Below are 19,549 nucleotides of genomic sequence, written 5' to 3'. Positions count from 1 at the left end.
GTGACATTAGCTGGCCGCCTTCCCTCTCCTCTCGGAAAAGCTCGCGGCCCCACCTCTGCCTTCACATGCTGCCTGGGTATGTGACCTGGTGTCCGAGTGACACGTTCCTTGGCAGGGAGTCGGAATATGAAATGATGGTATTATTCACGTCCTACCTTTGACATTGTCTGTTAGCTGTGCAGCGGGCAGCTCAGACTCAGCAGCAATCTGGCAGTGCTGTCCACTTCAGGTGGCGTGTGCGTGATCATCAAGTGAAAACTAGCCCGTTCATGTCTCCCGTTTGTTGTTGCACAGCATCGTTCAACACAAAGAGCATCGCGTAGATCCAGCTGCTGGCGTGACGCTGTGCTAATAGCTTAGCTTCTGCTTTTGTGGCGCTGTCTCCTGGGCGTTCCTCAAGCCTTCCTGTTCGGATGAGAGTAGCTGGACACTGGGGAGTCTTTGTCTCTTTTCTTAGGCAGACTATGCAATTTAAACCTGCCTCGGGCATGTAGATATTACTCCCTGGCGAGAAGGCTGATAATTAATGGAAATTGTTTTAGAGGAATCATTATTAACATTCTCCTTTGGATGCCCTTTCGTCATCCCTGCCTTGTCGCCTCTCTTGTTTTATTCTCACGCTAATTTATGCAGGCGTTGACATTCCTGTCGCTGCGTAAATGTGCTGGGAAATGTGAATAATCAGTCTAATAATTAGGATTTGCTCCGTCACCGCAGCGGGCATATATTTTGGCAACAGACAAATATCAATCATACATTTATTATCGTATTTAGCTGTTATTTTCCATCATAAGGTCAGCGCCGTCACTTCTGTATTTTAGCAGCCACGTGTAGCTGTAATGCACAGGGAAGCTGGGTTGGGGTGTAACAGACTAAACTCTGGGAGCAGGAAATCACATTCCCTCACACATACGACTCAATTTCACACCCCGAGCTGGATTAAGAGGGCTCTTTGCTCCGGGCCTGTGCAGGAAAAAGGGTAAATATCACCCTTGTTCCTGGTGCCGGAAAATCCGCTGTTTAAATGGGGAGTAATATAAGTGACATTTTCCAGTTCATTATGCAGCCCCTGACCTTCACCACGTACGACTTGGATACTTCTCCGGCAGCAGACGAGGCCTGGTTCTCCCTAAGAAGAGATGTTTGACCTTGTCGGGAACTAAGAGGAGGTCAGATAACGGCTCCGGCAGAGACGGGACGCGGCGGATGCACACCTGCGGCAGCGACCGAGGAGACGGCGATAAACCAAACGGCAGCGTTTAAGTCGCCGCTCCGACAGAAATGATGCATTTTGGGTTTTTGGAACTCGCCGGCGTCTTTGATACATTATGTAAATTTGCGATCTGCGGGGATAATCTATAGCTGTCCAATGCGTATTACATCATCTGGTCTTCAGATTGGTGTTTATCTCTGTTTGTGGCCAAACTGCCGAAGCTTATCGCAGATGGATTCGACTAATCTTCAACTGGCTCTTTGCCTTTATGTCCAACTGTACTTTAAAGACTCCTCAGGATTTGAGATAAATCCATGGCACTCAGTCACCAAACGTAATAGAAAGTAATCATATCGGGAGTCTTTCACGGATTAGGCTGTTTTCAATGTGACTTATAATCTCTTCCGTTTGTGTGAACTACAATGATGTGCACTGGGCGCCTGGCAGAGATAATCTTATTACCCAGTTGGCTTTTGTTTTCTGCTGCTTTGCTTTTATTCTTTATTAAAACATTTTGCTGCATTAAACATGCTAATTTGTGGCTGGGCATAATTGGGGTCTTGCTTTAAAAACCTCTTCCCTGTTTGGAAGGAGATTAGGAATTTCATCTTCAGGATTATGCGTAGAGTACGGCGAGAGCCCGTGAAACAGTCTCGCTTTCCATTATGTTTAAAGCCACTCGAGCTCATTAATGTGAAAGGAAAATTTATTATTCGCCATTGTCACATGACAAGAAGATGTCAGATGGCAGCTCGTTCGATTGATGGGATTGGCCGGCTGATTAGTTCTCGTCCACTCGGTGTGCTTCTGGGATCAAATTCATCAAGCCAATCGGCTTTGGAGCAGGCAGAGAAAGCCTAGCGATTCTTCTTCTGCGTATTTTCACGTTCCTAGACACAACCTGGCGTTGGCTGTCAGAGCTGCTGCACAAAAGCTGTCAAGTCCTCAGTATTATAATAATCAGAGATGGAACAGCAGCAAACCTGGCTTTGGACAGCAGAAGGCAGATAAAACCGAGCAACTCAGGCAGGAATCCTCACTGATCACTGGTGGCTTTCGGTGAGCCTCAGATGTGGAGAGATCAGAGCTTCAATCTCACTACGAAATGATATCTCACAATGCGAAACAATCCCCAGACCTGCTCCAAGATGTCAAAGAAAGCGCAAAGAGAATATTCAGGTGTCAGTATTTCTGCCTCGTTCACCTAGGGGTCTAATAAGTGATCACACAGAAAAGGGGGAATCTCTCCCCCGTAATGGTGAGCAACTTTTGATTTTGTGTCAAAACATATTTAAAATTTGAACAGTGCTGTCAGTCCTGTGGCGTGCCGCTCTCTCCGTGGGGCTTGTCACAGGAGGCGTGACGGCACGCAGCTCCAGTACACGAGGCTCCTTTCATTTTTTTGTCTGACATGTTAAGTGTGATGGTACAAAGAGGTTCCATTTTAATTGTTTGGACAGATCACTCAAGGAAGAGGGGCTTTGATTTTGGGTGTTGACAGAATAGGCACAGGCTTGCTGAGTTGCTTTGGTGTCTGTCTTGCCGTTGCAGGCGCTGATGGCGTGTTTACCTCGGGCCGCACTTGAGCTAAAGGCCAAAGTTGGGGGCACGTGACTTTTTATTATTGACGTCTAATCTCTCAGGTGGATGTAAGGTTATCTACGCTGCCAGCTCGGGGACAAACAAGCCACTGATCTATAAGAGCAGGCCCACTGTAATATCTGTGTTTAATAAGATGAACGAGCACAGCTGCGGCGTGCCGGCGCTTTATGAAACAGGAATATACTTCCACGAAGCTCAGCGAGCGGTGAGAAATCACCTGTTGATGGCCCATAATGTAAGAGAACATTTCTTTTGAATGGGCAGGAACCGTAATGTCACACATCCCATTAATATTCTCCTGCTGTGCCCACGTCTCCACTCTCTGCTCGTGGGGGGAATAATTGGGTGACGGACGACGGGGTGATGACACGAGGAAACAACTTCCCCACCTTCCTTCTCCTCCTCGCCGCCCCCTCCCTTCTCTTTGCCTCCCGTCAAGCCTTCAACACAACAGCCACAAATTACCCACTTTACTCTCAATATTATCAGGGCTGATCGTCGGTGTCCGTAATTAGAGTCTTGGTGTTGTCTCGCCTCCATTAGGCTAACAATAGAGCCTTGGAACAAGGCCACTTTGGGCAAATAACACGTTGAGAACACTTGACTTTTGTGAAGAGATAGTGAAAAGCATCAGAGGCCATTACTGATCCAAACAGCCTTGAATGGTTCCACGGCTGCTGCGTCTCTGAAAAGCGCGGGCAGGCCCACTGCAGAACCGTACCCGTCGCAGGCGGCGCACATATGTAGGGGCAGACACGCAAAGGACGCAGTCGCACGCACGAACACGGAGACGCTCATATTCATGCTCAAACGGCGACGGCGTTTTCCCCTCTCTGTGCCTAGCCTTCGTTGACAGAGACACAAATACCATCACAACACACGCCGCAGTCTAGTGGAGCTTGTATTTCAATCACAGAGCGTAAGATAGCTCGCTGCTGCGTTTCCTCCCAGGCTATTGAGAGAGCGCGCTCAGTATTCTGAGCCGGGGCCCCGTCTGATCTCCGTCATTGCCCCTCTAAGACATCATTGTGTAACAGTGTAAAAGCGGACGGCTTCATGGAGTGAAGGAAATATCAAGGAAGTTATTCATAAATATTAGATAAGATCAAAACAGCCGGTTGCTCTCAGACTTTGAGCTCCTGGGTCAAGTCATCCGTATCTCTTTGATTTTTCTTCTTCCCCTCAGACTGAGCACGGAGGATTTGGCATGCATTGAAACTGTGACGCCCCCTCCTTTAAGGGGCTGGAAAGAGGAAAATGGGGAAAATGGTAGAGTCCAATTTTGTTATAATAAAGCACAAATCTGCAGTTTTGTTTCATTTTCTGATCAACCCTTTTCATTATTCATAATTCTCCTGTTTTGATTACCGTCCCTAACTCACCGAGCGCCGAACCTGAGGAGATTAATAGGCAGAATTCTCCAAACTCTTCCCCCCCTTCTCCCGAGCTGACACAAATTGCTGAAATATCACTTTGATCATGCCTCCTGAACAACAAACAAAACACAAACCTAATTAGCCTAATTCAAAATCGTTCCAAATGCCTTTGTTTGTTATGAAAGCCTTCCTTCTCGCTGCCGTTGTTAAAGGTAAAACTAAGTTGGATGAGCATCTGTGTTTTACCTTTGGATATTTGCTGCTGTGTGCAGTTTGTGTGCAGTTTGTGTGCATGTGTGTGCGATTGTGGTTAAAAGTGTCACTTGGCCTTTAAACTTTCAATTAGCAGAAGGAGGCAGAAACATTTCTACCACCTCGGTAAAAATCATCATCTTCTTCATCTTTTTCCTGCAACCCTCTGCATGTCCCCCTTCTCTACATCCATGAACCTCTGAGGTCTTCCTCTTTTCCTCCTGCCTGGCAGCTCCGTCCTCATCATCCTTTGTCCTCTGTGCATGTCCAAACCGCTCAGCCTGATCTGTCCCTCTGAAATACTCATTTCCAATCCAGTCCTTGTCTCTCCAAACGATATCACATCATATCAAATAGAACATGAGCGTAGCCAGCAGGATGTCGACCACTGTTTTATGGTCAGCCGTGTTTTTGAGTTGTTCCTGTGGTCATTTTCACTATTGCCGGTGCAGTCATGCAGTAGAAAGTGTCAGTCACAGGGGAGCTGTGCCATTTGGGTCACAGGGACAGCAGTCTCACCAGAGAAGCACAGATTTCCTTTTCCCAGTGATCTCTTCCAGCTCATCCGAGTGGACACCGAGTCCACACCCACTGTCCTATTGTCATGGACGTGGCTTGTAGTGAACACAGAGTACACTCTCAGTCTCCTCGCTTGAACCCGTGTGACCCAAGGCATCAACTATATACATGTAGAACAATATGATCATCGCTATGCCTGTAGTCTGATCACCTCCACCGTCAGCAGCATCCCGAATGTCCTCACATTTGGACACTGAGTCACTGCCAAGCTAGCCGAGAGATAAAATCTGTCCACTGAGTCCCGTGTCTGCCCCAGCGCCTCCTCCCGGCAAGACGTGTCCTCACCTAGGAGCTACTCGGGAGGCGTCCTAGTCGGACGCCCGCACATCTCGACCGTCTCCTTTCAGTGTGGCTCTACTCTGAGTCCATGTCAAATGACCAACCTCCTCACCCTGTCTCTAGAGCTCATGAGCATAAAGGAGGGAAGTCTGTGAGTCTCCCCCCAGCTCATCCTGGACCCTTGTCTGGCTGAGAAATCATACGCTTCGTTATGGTTTAAATGTTTTACCCTACATGCTACCAAAACGTCATTCTTGAAATGAGAAAATGAGATGCACTTCTTTACAGTCTACCACATGAGTCGCCCCCTGCTGGCCATTAGAGAAAACATGTGTACACACTTTGATACAAATACCAAATGGAGGAGTTTAACTGTAGGCCGTGCTAGTGAAATTACAATAACCTTGTACATTTAGTCTCGAGTCAGGATGTGCTGAACGCACTATGAAGAGGCAAAGTGTCTGCCTTTTGCTCCTTCTTTAAAAGCTCAGACATCCTGTCAGGGTCTGTTTGCCAGTGGAGATTTTTCTTTTTTCAGGGCAGCAATGCACCAAAACTATACAGCATTCAGCGTTACTACAAGCAGCTTGAAATCTACCTCGCAATGCTAGCGGATTAGCTCACTTTGCCTCGCTAACATATGCAATGACTGCCGGCAAGCTCTTCCCCATTAGGTTGGCACATCAAAGGCGGCGGGAGAAGTTCTTCACAGGCAGTTAAAAGTGGGCTCAGTGTGGATCTTGTAAATACCGTCTTTGAGTCGGTGCCTCTCGGGGGACACTTCACACACTCCTCCAGTCAGAAGAAGGGAGGGAGAGAGTAGCAGTGACAGGCATCAGAGGGGGGGAGTGGGGGATAGAGGTACTGGAGGGGGAGAAAGTGGGGGTGTGTTTCTGAGAGCCCAGTCCCCTGTCACCATCAGGATAGGATCTGCGGATGAAGAAAATCACTCTCTTCTACTCTCCTTTCCCCGTCTCGATCTCGCTCTCATCCGCTTCCTCCTCTTCACACTTCACATGATAGCTGACAGTGAAAGTAGAGCATGGCTGTTTTCCGTTTTCTTTTGAGTCATGTTTTTCATAACACATAAATAGAGCATGCGGTGTCCTGGGAATTCTATGATTCTGTGTTTCAGTATACAGGCGGACACAATAGCATCCACTCCTCTGAAGTGTTGTTGAAAACATTTTATCCATCATAGCTGTTTGTAGGGCTCTGGTGAGGCCCTCGACTCCGCAAGGAGCTGAAAGGAATAAGAGATGTGTTTTGTTAGCGGCCACACCAACACACACTCACACACACACACACACACCGTACGCTCCCAAGCCCGTCGTTGCCTGGTTTTGCAGAATGATCAATGCAAATTCTGTTATTTACCCAAGCCTGAAATGAAAAGGCTATGGATCAATTTGATGCACTTCCATAGGGTGTGCTCACAATGGCTGGCTGGCTTTTTGTCTCAGCTGCACCCCCCACCCCCCTTTACTCCTTAGCCATCTACCCCTCGTCTTAAACGCGGCGCCCATCTCCACATCGCTAATGCAAAATATACCACCGCGGTCGCCCTGATCTGCACAAACATCGTGTGTGCATTCTCTCTCTGCACTCTGTTTCTTTCAAATACACCCACAGCGTGACACCAGGGCTGCATCTATCTTAGCGGTGTGTGTGTGTGTGTTTGTGTGTCTGTGCATGCGTGCATGCGTGCGTTTCGGGCTGACCCACTTTCTGTGCTTGGCCAGGCTTGTGCTGCTGTGCTGTGCTGCTCTGTGCTGCTAAGGGGGAGATCCCTGCAGACTCGCCCAGAACAGGCTCCAGCTCTCCTCCTGACAGACACTCACCGTGGCATGTTATCCCCCCGTGGATTGGAGACCTCTGTCTCTCTGTCAGAGAGCCTGAGTGTGTGTGCGATGCAGATGCACAAACGAATACTTGCAAAAATGTATGCATATCGTGCAGAGACAGCAGCAGCATCCTTCTCCACCCACCCACACACACACACACATGCTCAAACACACACATTCAAAGCACATACCATCCCAGATCTGTATATTTTTAATTCCATCCACCCTCCTCCAGCTCCTCCTCCTCTCTTCCCCGTGTTTGTCTGGAGTTATTGTTTCAATCTTGCTGCATCAGGGGGCCCCTGAAGGTTATAAATTAAACATAAATGCAAATGCGCTGAGCCATTGCCCTCCTCCACCTCCCTCCTCCTACACACACACACACCCATCCTAGCCATTCAAACAGATCAGTGTGTCTGCGAATTAATAGGAGAACAGTGGGCTTTTTTTAATGAGTGAGAGAGGGAAATTACAGTTGCAAAGCCACAGCGCGGCACACCCAGAGCTGCAGCCGAGGCAACGGCTTGAAAAGCCGGGCGCCATCATAGAATATGCTAATGCCCCAGGTCCCTTCACTGTCAGTGGTGCTGTTGCTCTAGATGAGATCAGTGCTTTGATCTGGGACACTGATGGGAGCCACAAACGTCATGTGTGCAAAGTACGGCAAGCGGGAAGGATGTGGATGAGGCTCGTTCTAATCACACAAGGTTTCCAAGTCTGCATTTCTTTCTCCTAATACAGACTGGTACAGGTCTTTCCTGTCACCTGCACACAGGATGTAAACATGGCATCGTCTTTGTGCCTGTAGGTGCTATAGGCTGGGTCTGAGCATACTGAATAGTGAAGACTCTAGAGGCTCGGAGTTGTAGCTTTTAGGCCCTGGGTATGGGCTCATAAAGGCAGGTGGCTGGTGAAGGTTTCCAGGGACGTCACTCGGTTTAAATTGCCTCCGTGAGCGAGCATCCAGGTGTAAAAGTGGGATTGGGCCTCTTGCTGTCGCACGCTATATTTTATCGTGCGTGCATCGTGAGGGTGGAACCTCAAATGTACACTTTTATGTGTTTTTTTTCTTGTATCTTTAAACGTTTATATTTTTAACCTACAGCTTGTACTGACGCTGTACCTCCAGCAGGGGTCTTCCCATTGTCATGGACATGGCTGGTAGTGAATTATCCCACTCTGAACACAGAGTACACTCTCAGGCGGAGCAAACTGTGTCTCCTCGCTTGAACCCGTGTGACCCAAGGCATCAATTATGTGTTAGAAAAATATGAGAATCGCCGCGCCTGTAGTCAGTCACCTCCACCGTCAGCATCATCCTCGGCTTCCTCACATTTGTTCCCACCACCAGCAGTCATTATCATTACCGCGGCCATCCTCAGCACAACTCTCATCTCCAAATCCCCAACCCCCCTACCCACCCCTCCCCACCACCTCTCTTTCATCCGCAGCTCCCTCTGTTGATCAAATGCATCTGATCTCATCAAAGCAGACCCTCTGCTCATTCAAGTCCCAGCAGACACCCTGGCTTCTTTACTAAGCACTATTTTACATTCATGTTTGACTACCATTGATGGGGTAGCATATCTTGTAGACTTTGGTTTTGTGTGGTCTTACATTGCAGCCGGGGTTGCCCCCCCCCCCCCCTCCTTTTTTTGTGTTATTTCATTCAAATTTCAGACAAGTTTTTTCTGACAAAGTAAATCCATTAAAGGAAATTAAACAATGTAGACTTGTATTCAAATAAGACCCTGATGAGGAAGAGCTTTAATCTACACTTATATTCCATTCCATCCATATAGTTACCTAATCCTGTTTAATGCGGTTTCTATCTGCTGTCGCATCAGTTAGTCCTATAGATTAATAGTTATTATAGATTTCCTGGGTTTCCTGTTATTACAGGATTACCGTGTGTCTTTGTTGGAGAGGTATTAGATCATTTAGGGTTGAAAACAAGACTGTGATGGAAACCGTGGTGGAGGTGTTGGGGCGTTAAAGCTGTTATAAAGTGAGCTTACGTTCTTATTCGGATGGCAACATTATTGCGCACCGCTTGCGGTTGCGTGTCCGACTGCTGTCAGAGCTGCAGAGAACTGGCTTGAGCCGAGGGACAGGGAGGGAGGGTGGGGAGAGGGAAAATCTGATCTGGATAATGGCGCAGAAACTCGCAAAGCCTAACTTCATGTTTCGTTAGCGCGCTCGTCTGGAGGGTCGCCGTGGAGTGGAGCAGCACGCGAGGACGTGATTTGTAAATTCATCCAAAACCGAAACAAACTTTGAAGTTAAAGGTCGGCTTTTCCGTCTTGGTTTCCTGATGTGCTGATAAATTAAAGCTGGGCGTTGTGATGACTCCGGCGGCATGTTGTGTATTGCGAGCACCGTTTTGGCACCGCGCGGGTCGTTTTTTATCGTGAAATCGACTCGCAAATTATTGTAAACGTGGAAAGACCGTTACGCGGCGTGCCTAATGGCTCGCTACTCCAGTCCGGATTTTCCATGTGAGGCACGCCGGAGCCCTGGAGGTGGATAAGCTGGTAGAGCCCGCTCTCTCTCGTGCCATGCTGGGCCACAAGGGCTCCAGGAGACGCTGTTACACATTACTGAGAACCGGGATGGAGGAGAGGCGGAGGGGGGAAGGCAAAAAGTTTCTTTAAACCTGCCAGAGAAACTTTGAAGATGAAGCCTCGCTGACGCCACCGCAGCAGCAGCGCGACAGCCAGGCGAAGCTTTTTCCGCGGGTTTTATTTTTGACCCCTGAGCTCGTGTTTTCTCCCCTCTGTGTTATTTTTTGCGCGCGCGGCTGGTCGGGGCTCGCTGTCGCTGCGCGCTGAGATGTTGGAGTGACCATGGCTGCGCAAGTGGCATCGGCTCCGACCAGAACCAACAGCAAAAATAAGAAACTAGCCGGCGGTCTGGGTCCCGAGCTCAATTCGGGGAAATCCGGAGGAGGTGGTACAGGACAGCGAACGGGACCGATGCTGGCTGCTGGAGATGGGACTCTGAATAATGTAGATCATCACCGCCGGAACGAGCTCAGCATGGTCCATTCAACTTCCACGAGTCACGGCGCTCCGGACGGACACGACAAGGCTGGGAATAACCTCGCGTCCGCCACGGCGTCGACTAATTCGAGCGCTTCCTCGATGGAGTCGAGTTTGATCGCGAACCACAAGCTGAAATGTGCGGGGAGCGGAGATCCCCCTCCGTCTCAGCCACCGCAGCAGCCGCCGCCGCAATTCGGCCAGTTTGCGCCACATCAGCAGCGGCAGATCCAAAGTAACAACAGCGCCAATAACAACGGCCAGGTGCCCCGCGGGGACAGGAGCGCGGATCACCAACACCACAGCGGCAAAGAGAACCTGTTGGGGGGCCAGGAGGAGCCACAGCAGCAGCACATGACAGGGAAAGGTGAAGGGGAGCTCACCTGTAAGCCCTCCGAGAGGATGATGGCCGCCAGGTACGAGCACTCGAACTTGGGGCCACCGAGTAACAACTCCGAGTTCAATAACAACTATTACACTCCGAGGCCCTGCTACGAGCAACATGGCGGGCAGCAGCAACAAAGCAGCGGGATGGGGATAACGCACTCCTCGGCACATAACAGCATGGAGAACTCCCACGAAGCAGGGTACCACAACAGCCAGTACGGCCAGTACCCCGCCTACCGAGCGGGCTACGGCGGCGGGGGCTACGGGATGATGGGCCCCTCTGGATGTCGGCAACCTGGGAACATGATGATGGGCAGCAACTCCTCTGCGAGCCACGGAAAGTCTCCTCTGGGAGCTGCTTCGGCTGGCTTCCAGAGGTTCCCGGCACAAACCCAGCCGCAGCCACAGCAGCAGCAGCAGCAGCATCCCTCGGGGGCGACCCCGACCCTCAACCAACTGCTGACGTCCCCCAGCCCGATGATGCGGGGCTACGGGGGTGCCTATCAGGACTACAGCGGCCCTGCGGCTCAGCAGCAAGCCGGCATGGGCCCGGGAAAAGACGTGGGGTCCCAGTATGGAGCCACTTCGGCCCACTGGGGAGGGCAGCAGAGGAGCCATCCACACGCAATGAACCCTGGCAACGCAACGCAGGGCCTCGGCAGGACGCAGGTGAGTTTAGGAAACTTGTGTGAGGCCCCCCCCCGGTGTCCTCATGATGCTGTGTGTGTGAGTGACCTTTAAAATCGTGTTACATTGTTACATACACACACATACATACGCACAGACCTCTGACTGAGGCTTTAATATGAACGGTGGGAAGAAATCTGCGCGCATGTATTTCTTTCATGTATTCTTTTTTTATTTGAAGACGCATTGGAGTTGCTTTTTTAAAAATTCACATGGACTCATTAATAGCCCGCGTTCTGTCACCACAGCTTACATGTCCACACTGCAGTTGTGTACTCCTCAGTTTTGCAGTTTCATGCGCCAAACTAAAACCCGGCCGCGCTGGAAGGTTCACCTCTGTGCCAACGTGGTGCCAAAGGCCCTGTTTTGAGGTGGTGCTGTGTTCGAAGCACCCGTGAAAAATTCACGTAGAAGATAACATGCTAACAAACTACAGCATTCGTCTGTTAGCTCAGTTGAAATGGCATCGGCCGTTGCGCCCGTGGAAAAGGCGCCTGTCCTCCTCTGCGCGCTCTGCGTGGAGCTGGAGCGCTCCTGCGCGTCTTGTTTATTCCCTGTTCGGAATTTGAGTAGTGGAGGTAAAGTAGCTAAAAGCTTTGTGTACTCCAGGCGTACAGTTGACACCCAGTCAGCCATCTGATTGGCTCCCTGTGGCCCCGCTGGGCAGAATGATTCAGGAAAAATCCGGAGGATTTCTTGCAGGGGTGTTTTTCCTGGAGTGGTGATGCGTTGGCGTCTTTTGGGAACATTGTGGCGTTGGAGGCCTTCCAGTGCAATATTTGAAGTTTTTTGAAGGTTAGCTTGCTCTTGATCATTTCCATTATTTTTCTCCTTGCTGAGCAGACATGCAAAAGGCTGCAGTGTCTGCCACAACAGAAGGAAACACGCTGAATTCAGCGTGGAAGATTTAAAAAAATGAATTATTGGGCTAAATTTTAAGGACTGATCACGTGTTTATTCTGATTAAACAGAATTGTCAAAAATTGTACAACACTTTTATTTATTTTATTTAATTTCCATGTAATATATAATGCAGTATAATAATAGATATATTTAGAAATAAAAGGCTTTGCAGAAGCCCTCCTTCAGCTTTTACCCTGTAGCCCCTGAAGCTGTTGGATGCTCTTGCAGCTGAGGCTGAATGCTTTCCTCCTGGGGACATGAGCAGTGACAGTGTTGGAGACGGAGCAAGTGCCCCCCGCCCCCCAACATTTCTGCTGCCTGCAGACCTGCAGCCAGGCGAGGGAGTAGCTGCCAGTCGAGAACCCCGAACCTAAACATCATAGAGTTTCTCCAGAAGAGCCGTTATCGTGAGGTTGTTTTCGACGCACTAAATTATGCGCACTGCTGGATGGCACATCTGGACGACTGGAGGGCAAGGTGGCTGAGCACAGCTTATACTGTCTGCCTCTCACAAAACAAAAGCAGTTCATTAGCCTACATTGTTTCAATCAAAGGCAATTTGTGTTAGATGCTGAGGAAATGAAGTGAATGTTTTAGCGTGGGAGGGATTGCTGTTGTGTTGATCGTAGCAAATTATGCACTGATAAGATGGTCACCAGAAAACTAGAGCGATTTAACTCTGTAACACAATAGCTAATTATTAGTGGCTGTTTGCATGAGTTCTGTTTATTAAATCGCAGACAGACAGATCAGTCAGGTGCATGAGCTTCATTCCTTCTGCATTTTTGTTCATTCTGACACACCACGCATCGAAACTCCTCTCACATTTACCAGTTTTATGTCGCAGTTTTCCACTCTGGGAGTAAGTGAGTGTGCTACTCTGTTTTTTCTTGACTCTACCAACATTTCAGCAGTGGTATATTCACGCTACAAAAGGCCTATGTTTAATTCATATTTGGAGTGGCAGCGGTGCTCTCCTGCGCGCTGACAGGCTGTGTGAAAAACGCAGAGCGGTGTAGTGCATAATACTGCCTCCAAATTGGCCCCGTGATATGACTGCGCCTCACTTCAGAGTGCGTTTGGTCGAAGCACGCCTCTGTCACCTGTTGGCACAGCTTCCCCTCTTTCAAATTCAATTTCCCTCCCCACTGCCTCTCTTCAGGAGCAAGCTGTGAACGAAACGAGTGCACCTCATTTACACTGATGCCCCCCCCACAACAACATCCCACTACAGTGGCCATTCACCAAACTGAAGGCTGTGTGTGTGTACAGGTGCGTGTCGACACTCCTGAAAATGACATTGAACCTGCTTTTCTAATTCCCGTGTTGCGTTTGATTGGAGGGCAGCTGAGCATTGTTGCGGCTGTAGTCTCAGATTTTCTGCTGGGATGCCTCCTCCTGTGTTTCTCTGCTGTCTGTGGTTCCTCCTCACACACACCGTGCAACTATTGCACCGCTACAACACCACATGCAATTTTAATGACTTATTTAAGTTTACATCGCAAATGAAATTCTTTCTGTCTCGTCCTATATGTGACGAGCATCCGTCTGTTGTCTCCTAATCAGAACACACACAACACACACAGAAGGAAAAAAGCAATTAGCAGATAATAATGAGGGCCTAGTAAGAGGGAGATGGTGTTGCTGAGATAATTACAGCAGCGACTCTTTTAAAATCTGACCTAATAAAACAAAAATTAATGGATATTTACAGTTTCCACTAATTTGTCACTATTATGCTCAGTGTTTTCCTTTGTGTGTGTTTTTCTTCTTCTTCTTAGAATTGAAATCAAAGCTTGGTAGCTCTGCGTTATCAAAGGCTCGACCGAATCCCATCCTTGGGTAATGTGCTTACCTTGAAATGATCCCTGCTCGCAGTGCTCTCCAGTGCATACTGTTTACATTTCTCTCTTATGAATTATTAGTGTGATATGAACAAAGACTTTATAATGGGAGCAATGCATCAATGTCACTTTGTATTATGCGGCTATCTCGGGGAGCCTTGTGCATAGTGATGGGCCTGAGTATGGCTGCTGGAATTTAATTTATGGTGCATGTTCTGCATCAGATGGACAGCCCACGGGGTCTGGTCAGGAAATGGACACGCAGGTGTGTGTGTGTGTGTGTGGGCTTTGTGCTTTTAGATGTTTCTGTGTGTGTGGGTGTCCTTGAGTGTTTGTGTTTCTTTCCTCTGTTTGTATGTGCTGGCCGTGGCAGGCTGAAGTCCTTTTGTCAGCACTAAGCGGTCCAACCTCAGCCCCGCCCCCCCGCCTGCCGTTTGTTTATGTTGTTTTGTTTACATCTGTCTCGGCCAGCCAGCGCGATGCTGATTAGCAACACTAGAGTGAAATTTTAATTTGCTCTGTTGCGTCCGATAAGGGCCTGCGCAGCATTTTTCATCTTCCTTGGATGAAACGTGGAGCCGGCGTAGGTAATTGGCAGGCCGGGGTTCTCCCTGGTCTGCATGCGGTTTCCACAAAACACCAATTAATTCTGATCCTGAAAAATAATAAGAATTAAAAAAAAAACTGCCCAGTTGCATCACTGGATGTAAAGCCTGTGTATTATTAACCGGCTAATAAAATGATTGTACTTGTTTTTTTTCCCCTTCCGGCCCTGCTATGCATTCACAGCATCCCCTGGAGTCAAAGGTTGGTGAGTAAATGCCCTGAAGAAAGGATTTAATTACTGTGAGCGGGTGTTGATTTTGTGTCAGCTGTTTCTCAGCTCCGTCTTCCCCGAGCTGCCGGTGTCAGGGGGCGGCCGTGAAATAAAAAACAAAGCAGTTTTGGGGAAGACGGCTAATTGTTCATATGGGAGATTTGACACTTCGAGGTGGATGAAGTAGTCAGAAGTTCTGGATTTCTTTCTGAGAACCTGTTATTTGTTAGGCTTCACCTCAGGTTTGATGGACCAGACGCAGACGTATTAATGCCACTTGAACCATTTTCATTGTTTAATAATCGCAGAATGAAACACAGAGCTGCAGCAGGAGGCATGAGGTCCTTTGGCACTGACATAAACACAGAGTCTGCTGCTGTCCTGTCTGCGTGCGAGGAGGCAGACGGCCCATAGGAAGGCTGCACGTGTAGAAATGTAGGCGACTCGAACACACACACACTGGGCTTCCTCTTTTCCTTCTTTTTTACTGTTTGTGTATGTGAGGGGGGTGTGGCACCCCAGCTTCCCCCAACCCCGCTGCTCTGACTTTCAAATATGCTAATTAGCCACGTGCGGCTCTTGAATGGACGGACCCCCCGAGCACCACAGGGGGGGGCTTCCTTCTTTCTCTTTCTTTCTTGCTCAGGAACATAAATGTAACTACAGATACGTTGATGCACTTATTGCTTAGAGAGATGCTTCGTTTTGTATTTTCTCCTCTGTTGCTTTTCTGTGCCTCGCTCTCAGTAGCTCTGCAGGTCTCCCGGGGGACCAGCGGTCAGGCCAGAGGTATTTAGAGAGTAAGCGTGTCCTATCGAATATTTATACACAATCCTGAGCAGATCTGTGGGCTGCACACTCCTCTTCCCTTCTCCCCTCTGTGGGCAGCAGAAGAGGAAACGGGAAGCGTAGCCGCTGGTCCCTTCGGAAATGAGCAATTCTGTGATTGCTGCAATTAATGAAAATTTTAAGATACCAGCGTGACATTTTAAGATTCAAGTCTCCCTCACTTCCTTCTGTACAATAGAGCTAATGGTCCAACATTTCAGTGTAACAAAAGCAGAGGAGAGGAGGTTAATTGGCAGATTATCTTCAGTGTTTTCAGGAATTCAGAAGATTTTTGGTGCACATTATTTTCCCTCTATATCATGAGAATCCCCCTTTTTTTCTTTACCTTGAGGTTTGTCTTCAGCCCTGCTCATAGATACTCTGTTTATAATAATGTGAGAGTAGTGGATGCAGGCCTGCGTTTATTTACTGCTCAGGAAAAATGATTGGTTCACACACACAGTCTGCATGTGTGTGTGTGACTTCATGTATGAATAGCGTGCTGCCACCATCCTCTTACCAGCCTGTGAGAAAATCATTATCATCAAAATTATCATCGCCGTCATCTGTCACTTTCCACATCAAAGCCTCTGCACTTCTCACTGTTTCCACCACACTGTAGGCTCTGCTCTCCAGTCACACATCTTGCTGTTTGGTTTGAGTTGATCCTAATCAGCTCTGGCATCGTTGGACCATTTGTTCAGCTAAAAAAACCAAAAAGCAAACACCGCCAGCACGGTGCTGCGTGTCGTTTGTGAAGGAAGACAGAAATAGGAAAACGATGCAACGCAGAGATGCTCCTGTTTCTGGTTTTCCTCTCTTCCACACATGCGCTCGGTCTTAAACGTGCACTCAACCACGCGGATATATTTTTCAGAGCCACAGCATAATCTTGTCATCTTTTACCTCTCCAAACCCCAAATTGTGGCACTTTATAGACACTGGTCACAAAAGGATGCTCTCGGTCACTCCTGGCTGAACTCTGCTTCATTTAGATCAATTTTCTCTCAATAATTTAGGAAGTCATTCACACCACATCCTCTTCTGTGCAGAGTTGGATGCTCAGTGGCTGCACAACACAGATGCATGCTTCACACTGCTTGGAGCTGGTGTCTGTGGGATGAGAGGTTGTGTTGAAAATGTAGTTTGTTGTTGTGAGCGTGATGCAGCCGGACGTGTGCGCTCTACATTCCAGCCGCTCCTTTGACACAAACCGGATGAACTGGATTAGATATCGACAACATGAGTGAACTTTATTTTGGTGTTTAAATGTCTTATTTCTTTAAGATGTTAATTCCTTCAAAGAATATCAATACGGATGGCGAGAGCAAGTGTTTGCTGTGTGGAGTTAATCTCCCCGTGCTGCTGTGCCTGCGTGTCTGTGCGTTTCTGAGCGTGTGCACACGCGTGCACGCCGCCCAGCTCGATGAACATCCGTAGTTACTGTTGGCTAAACATGCAAAGGTTACTGTAATGTCAGACACATGCCAGAGGGGAGCGTGGAATACCACATTAACATAATCCATAGAAGAGCGTCCCATCTATAAACACTGACGCGCCGGGCTGATCGCCGCACTGGAGCACGTGACCGCTCGCGCTTCTGCTGCGCTGCACGAGGCTGAAAGGAGAAACCGCAACACGGCCATTCTTCTCTGAGGGAAAGACCAAAGGTCTGAAAAGAAATTGCTGGCTGTCAGGCAAAGACTGGCATCTTCCCAGCTCACGCAGGTGGCGGCATGAAGATATTTTCCTCCCGTCTGACCCGCTGACCCCGCGCTGCACATGTGAAACATGCTGTACCATAAAATCTTCTTCTCATTCATTGAGTTACAACTTTATTTCCAGGTAATTTATCAGCATCAGACAAATATAGACGTGCAGTTTTATCTTTCCTTAGGAAGACCTGTATTCTTTCTCTAGTTTCACTCGAGTGTCTTTAAGGGAATTTAAATACAGCTTTCCTGGGCATCATTATCCAGATATTCATAACTCTGTGTGGTTATTTCCTCCCCAGCAATAACTTGCCTTCTTTTAGAATCTCCCGAGATACGATTGCAAAGCAACCCCTGGACTAATATTTGAGGCGTTGGGTATTAATTAGGTGTTTTATGGTGGCTGAGACATCCTAACGTGCTGCCCTCTCACCTGCCGGGGCGGGGTCCTGCACTGGGGGGGGGGGTTGTTTTGATAATTATGTGTGCTAAAGCCAGAGAGAAGGCTCTTAATTTATTTGGAAAATGCATTTTTATATTTACGGCTTTGGTCGGCGCTTTCAGCATCGCTTTTAGAGAGCTATTGTTTTCATTCACATAACCCCATTTTAATTAGTCTGTCTTTGGAAATTCCCTCTCTGTGTTGTGGTTTTAGTCGGACGCTGCAGACTCCCACAGCTCCCAGACGTTTCTCAACTTTTTCTTACACGCTGGCTTCGTTCCAAAGAGCCAAGTCATGTATGCAAACTGGTGCAAGTTCACGTTTTGTGTTTGAAACAGCCCGTTTATCTCTTTCTGCTCTTTTGTCTCTCGTCTTTTTCCCCCACAGTTGTTTCCAAAGTCTCTTTCTGTCGTTTGGATGCGAGTTGTGAGTGACCTTGGCTGGTGACTACACTGCCTACTCATTAAGTAGTAAAGATGAATGGTTTCATTATAGTGGGGGGAAAAAACGAGCAGGGCCAATTAGTGGTAATTAACAGCGGAGAGGGCGAGGTGCTCTGGAGGGCTTCCTGACCCAGACAGAAGGGGCAGAGGGGAGCAGGGCTGTGTGTGTGTGAAGGAAATGCAGGTATGCATTTGAGGAAGGCGATCATAGGCATGTGTGTGGACAGCAGGGACACAGTGTTTAAATGAGTGTATGTATGTGCAGTGCTGTGGGGACGGGCTTCTTTATGCCACGATTAGGAGCGTGAAAGCTAAAAGTGGAGTTTGGGGGTGTTGGAGAAGTGTGTGCGCTTTACATCACAAGACAAGGCTGGACATGCTTGCAGACATTCCTGCATGCTGACAAATGAGAAAATCACAGCACGTTTCAGCAATTAGAGGTGACGAGGTCAATAGCCGGCAACACCTCTCCTTGACTTCTGACTCCCGATGTGATGTCACTGCCCCCCCTGCAGCCCTTTGGTGTGGCCGGGGAGCTTGTTAGGCAAAGGTCTGAGAATAAAAGGCCCTAAAATGCCAAACCAATACACCATCGGTGCTAATGAACATTTTGCTGTGATTTCTTTCTTCTTAATTGGAGATCTTTTCTTTTTTGTGCTGATCTGCAGTATTTGAGTATCTCAGCATCAAGGAGAAACTCAAGGTTGTTCACAGTACACCATCAGAGCCTCTCCCTCTCTCTCAGCGCTGCGCTTGATGCGTTCACCCCGCCTACCTCTCGTTTTTTATCAGTTCCTGGGTGAAATTGTCACAGACATGTAATCCTTTGGGTGCCACTAGCTGGGAGACGTACACGTGAGCGTGCACGTAATGGTATTGGCGGACGAGGTGTCTAAACAGCAGGTAGCGTGGGGTCTTGTGTCCAACATGAAAATTCTGGCGAGTCGATAAAGCAGCGTTCAATATACCCAGGAACGCGGCTGTGTTGTCACTTTAAGAGACATGTTCGAGTTGGCAGTTACTGTGAGAGCGCGTTTGTAAAGGCTGCAGATTTTTTAAGGTATTTTGCAAAGTGCTGGCAAAGTGCTGCTTTCAGGGCCCCTGAAATTGCAATGCCTGGCAAATGGATGGTTTGAGGAGTATACAATGTATTAGAAGTCAATTGTGCATGGGAGGGCCTATTTTCCATATCGCTAGTCGAACAAGTGCGTGTGTGAGTGTGTGTGTGCAGCTGTTGCGTCTATGCTTTTGTGATGCACACACAAACACACACACTCAGACTGCTCAGGCCCCGTCTCCC

The 19,549-nt window shown here is 48.3% G+C and overlaps 1 protein-coding gene across 5 annotated transcripts in view; it reads left to right on the top strand.

Annotated features, from left to right (window-relative positions):
* The first annotated feature begins 9,302 nt into the window (after positions 1-9,302).
* LOC146365448 (AT-rich interactive domain-containing protein 1B-like) overlaps positions 9,303-19,549 on the top strand; it is a 156,832-nt gene continuing 146,585 nt past the window's right edge. For 3 of the 5 annotated variants that reach the window (XM_084915788.1, XM_084915786.1, XM_084915785.1), the window contains exon 1: positions 9,304-11,242. In XM_084915788.1, coding sequence (XP_084771914.1) covers positions 9,992-11,242 — 1,251 coding nt within the window. In that variant the 5' untranslated portion in view covers positions 9,304-9,991. Of the gene's footprint in view, positions 11,243-19,549 lie in introns of all 5 variants that reach the window. The other 2 variants (XM_084915787.1, XM_084915789.1) reach the window with 1 other exon arrangement.

The sequence above is a fragment of the Perissodus microlepis genome, chromosome 19 (assembly GCF_051167445.1).
Source record: "Perissodus microlepis isolate ML-2025 ecotype Zambia chromosome 19, ASM5116744v1, whole genome shotgun sequence".
In the NCBI taxonomy this organism is placed as follows: Eukaryota; Metazoa; Chordata; class Actinopteri; order Cichliformes; family Cichlidae; genus Perissodus; species Perissodus microlepis.
The sequence above is the reverse complement of the archived record's forward strand: the minus strand, read 5'-3'. Positions and strand labels throughout refer to the sequence as shown.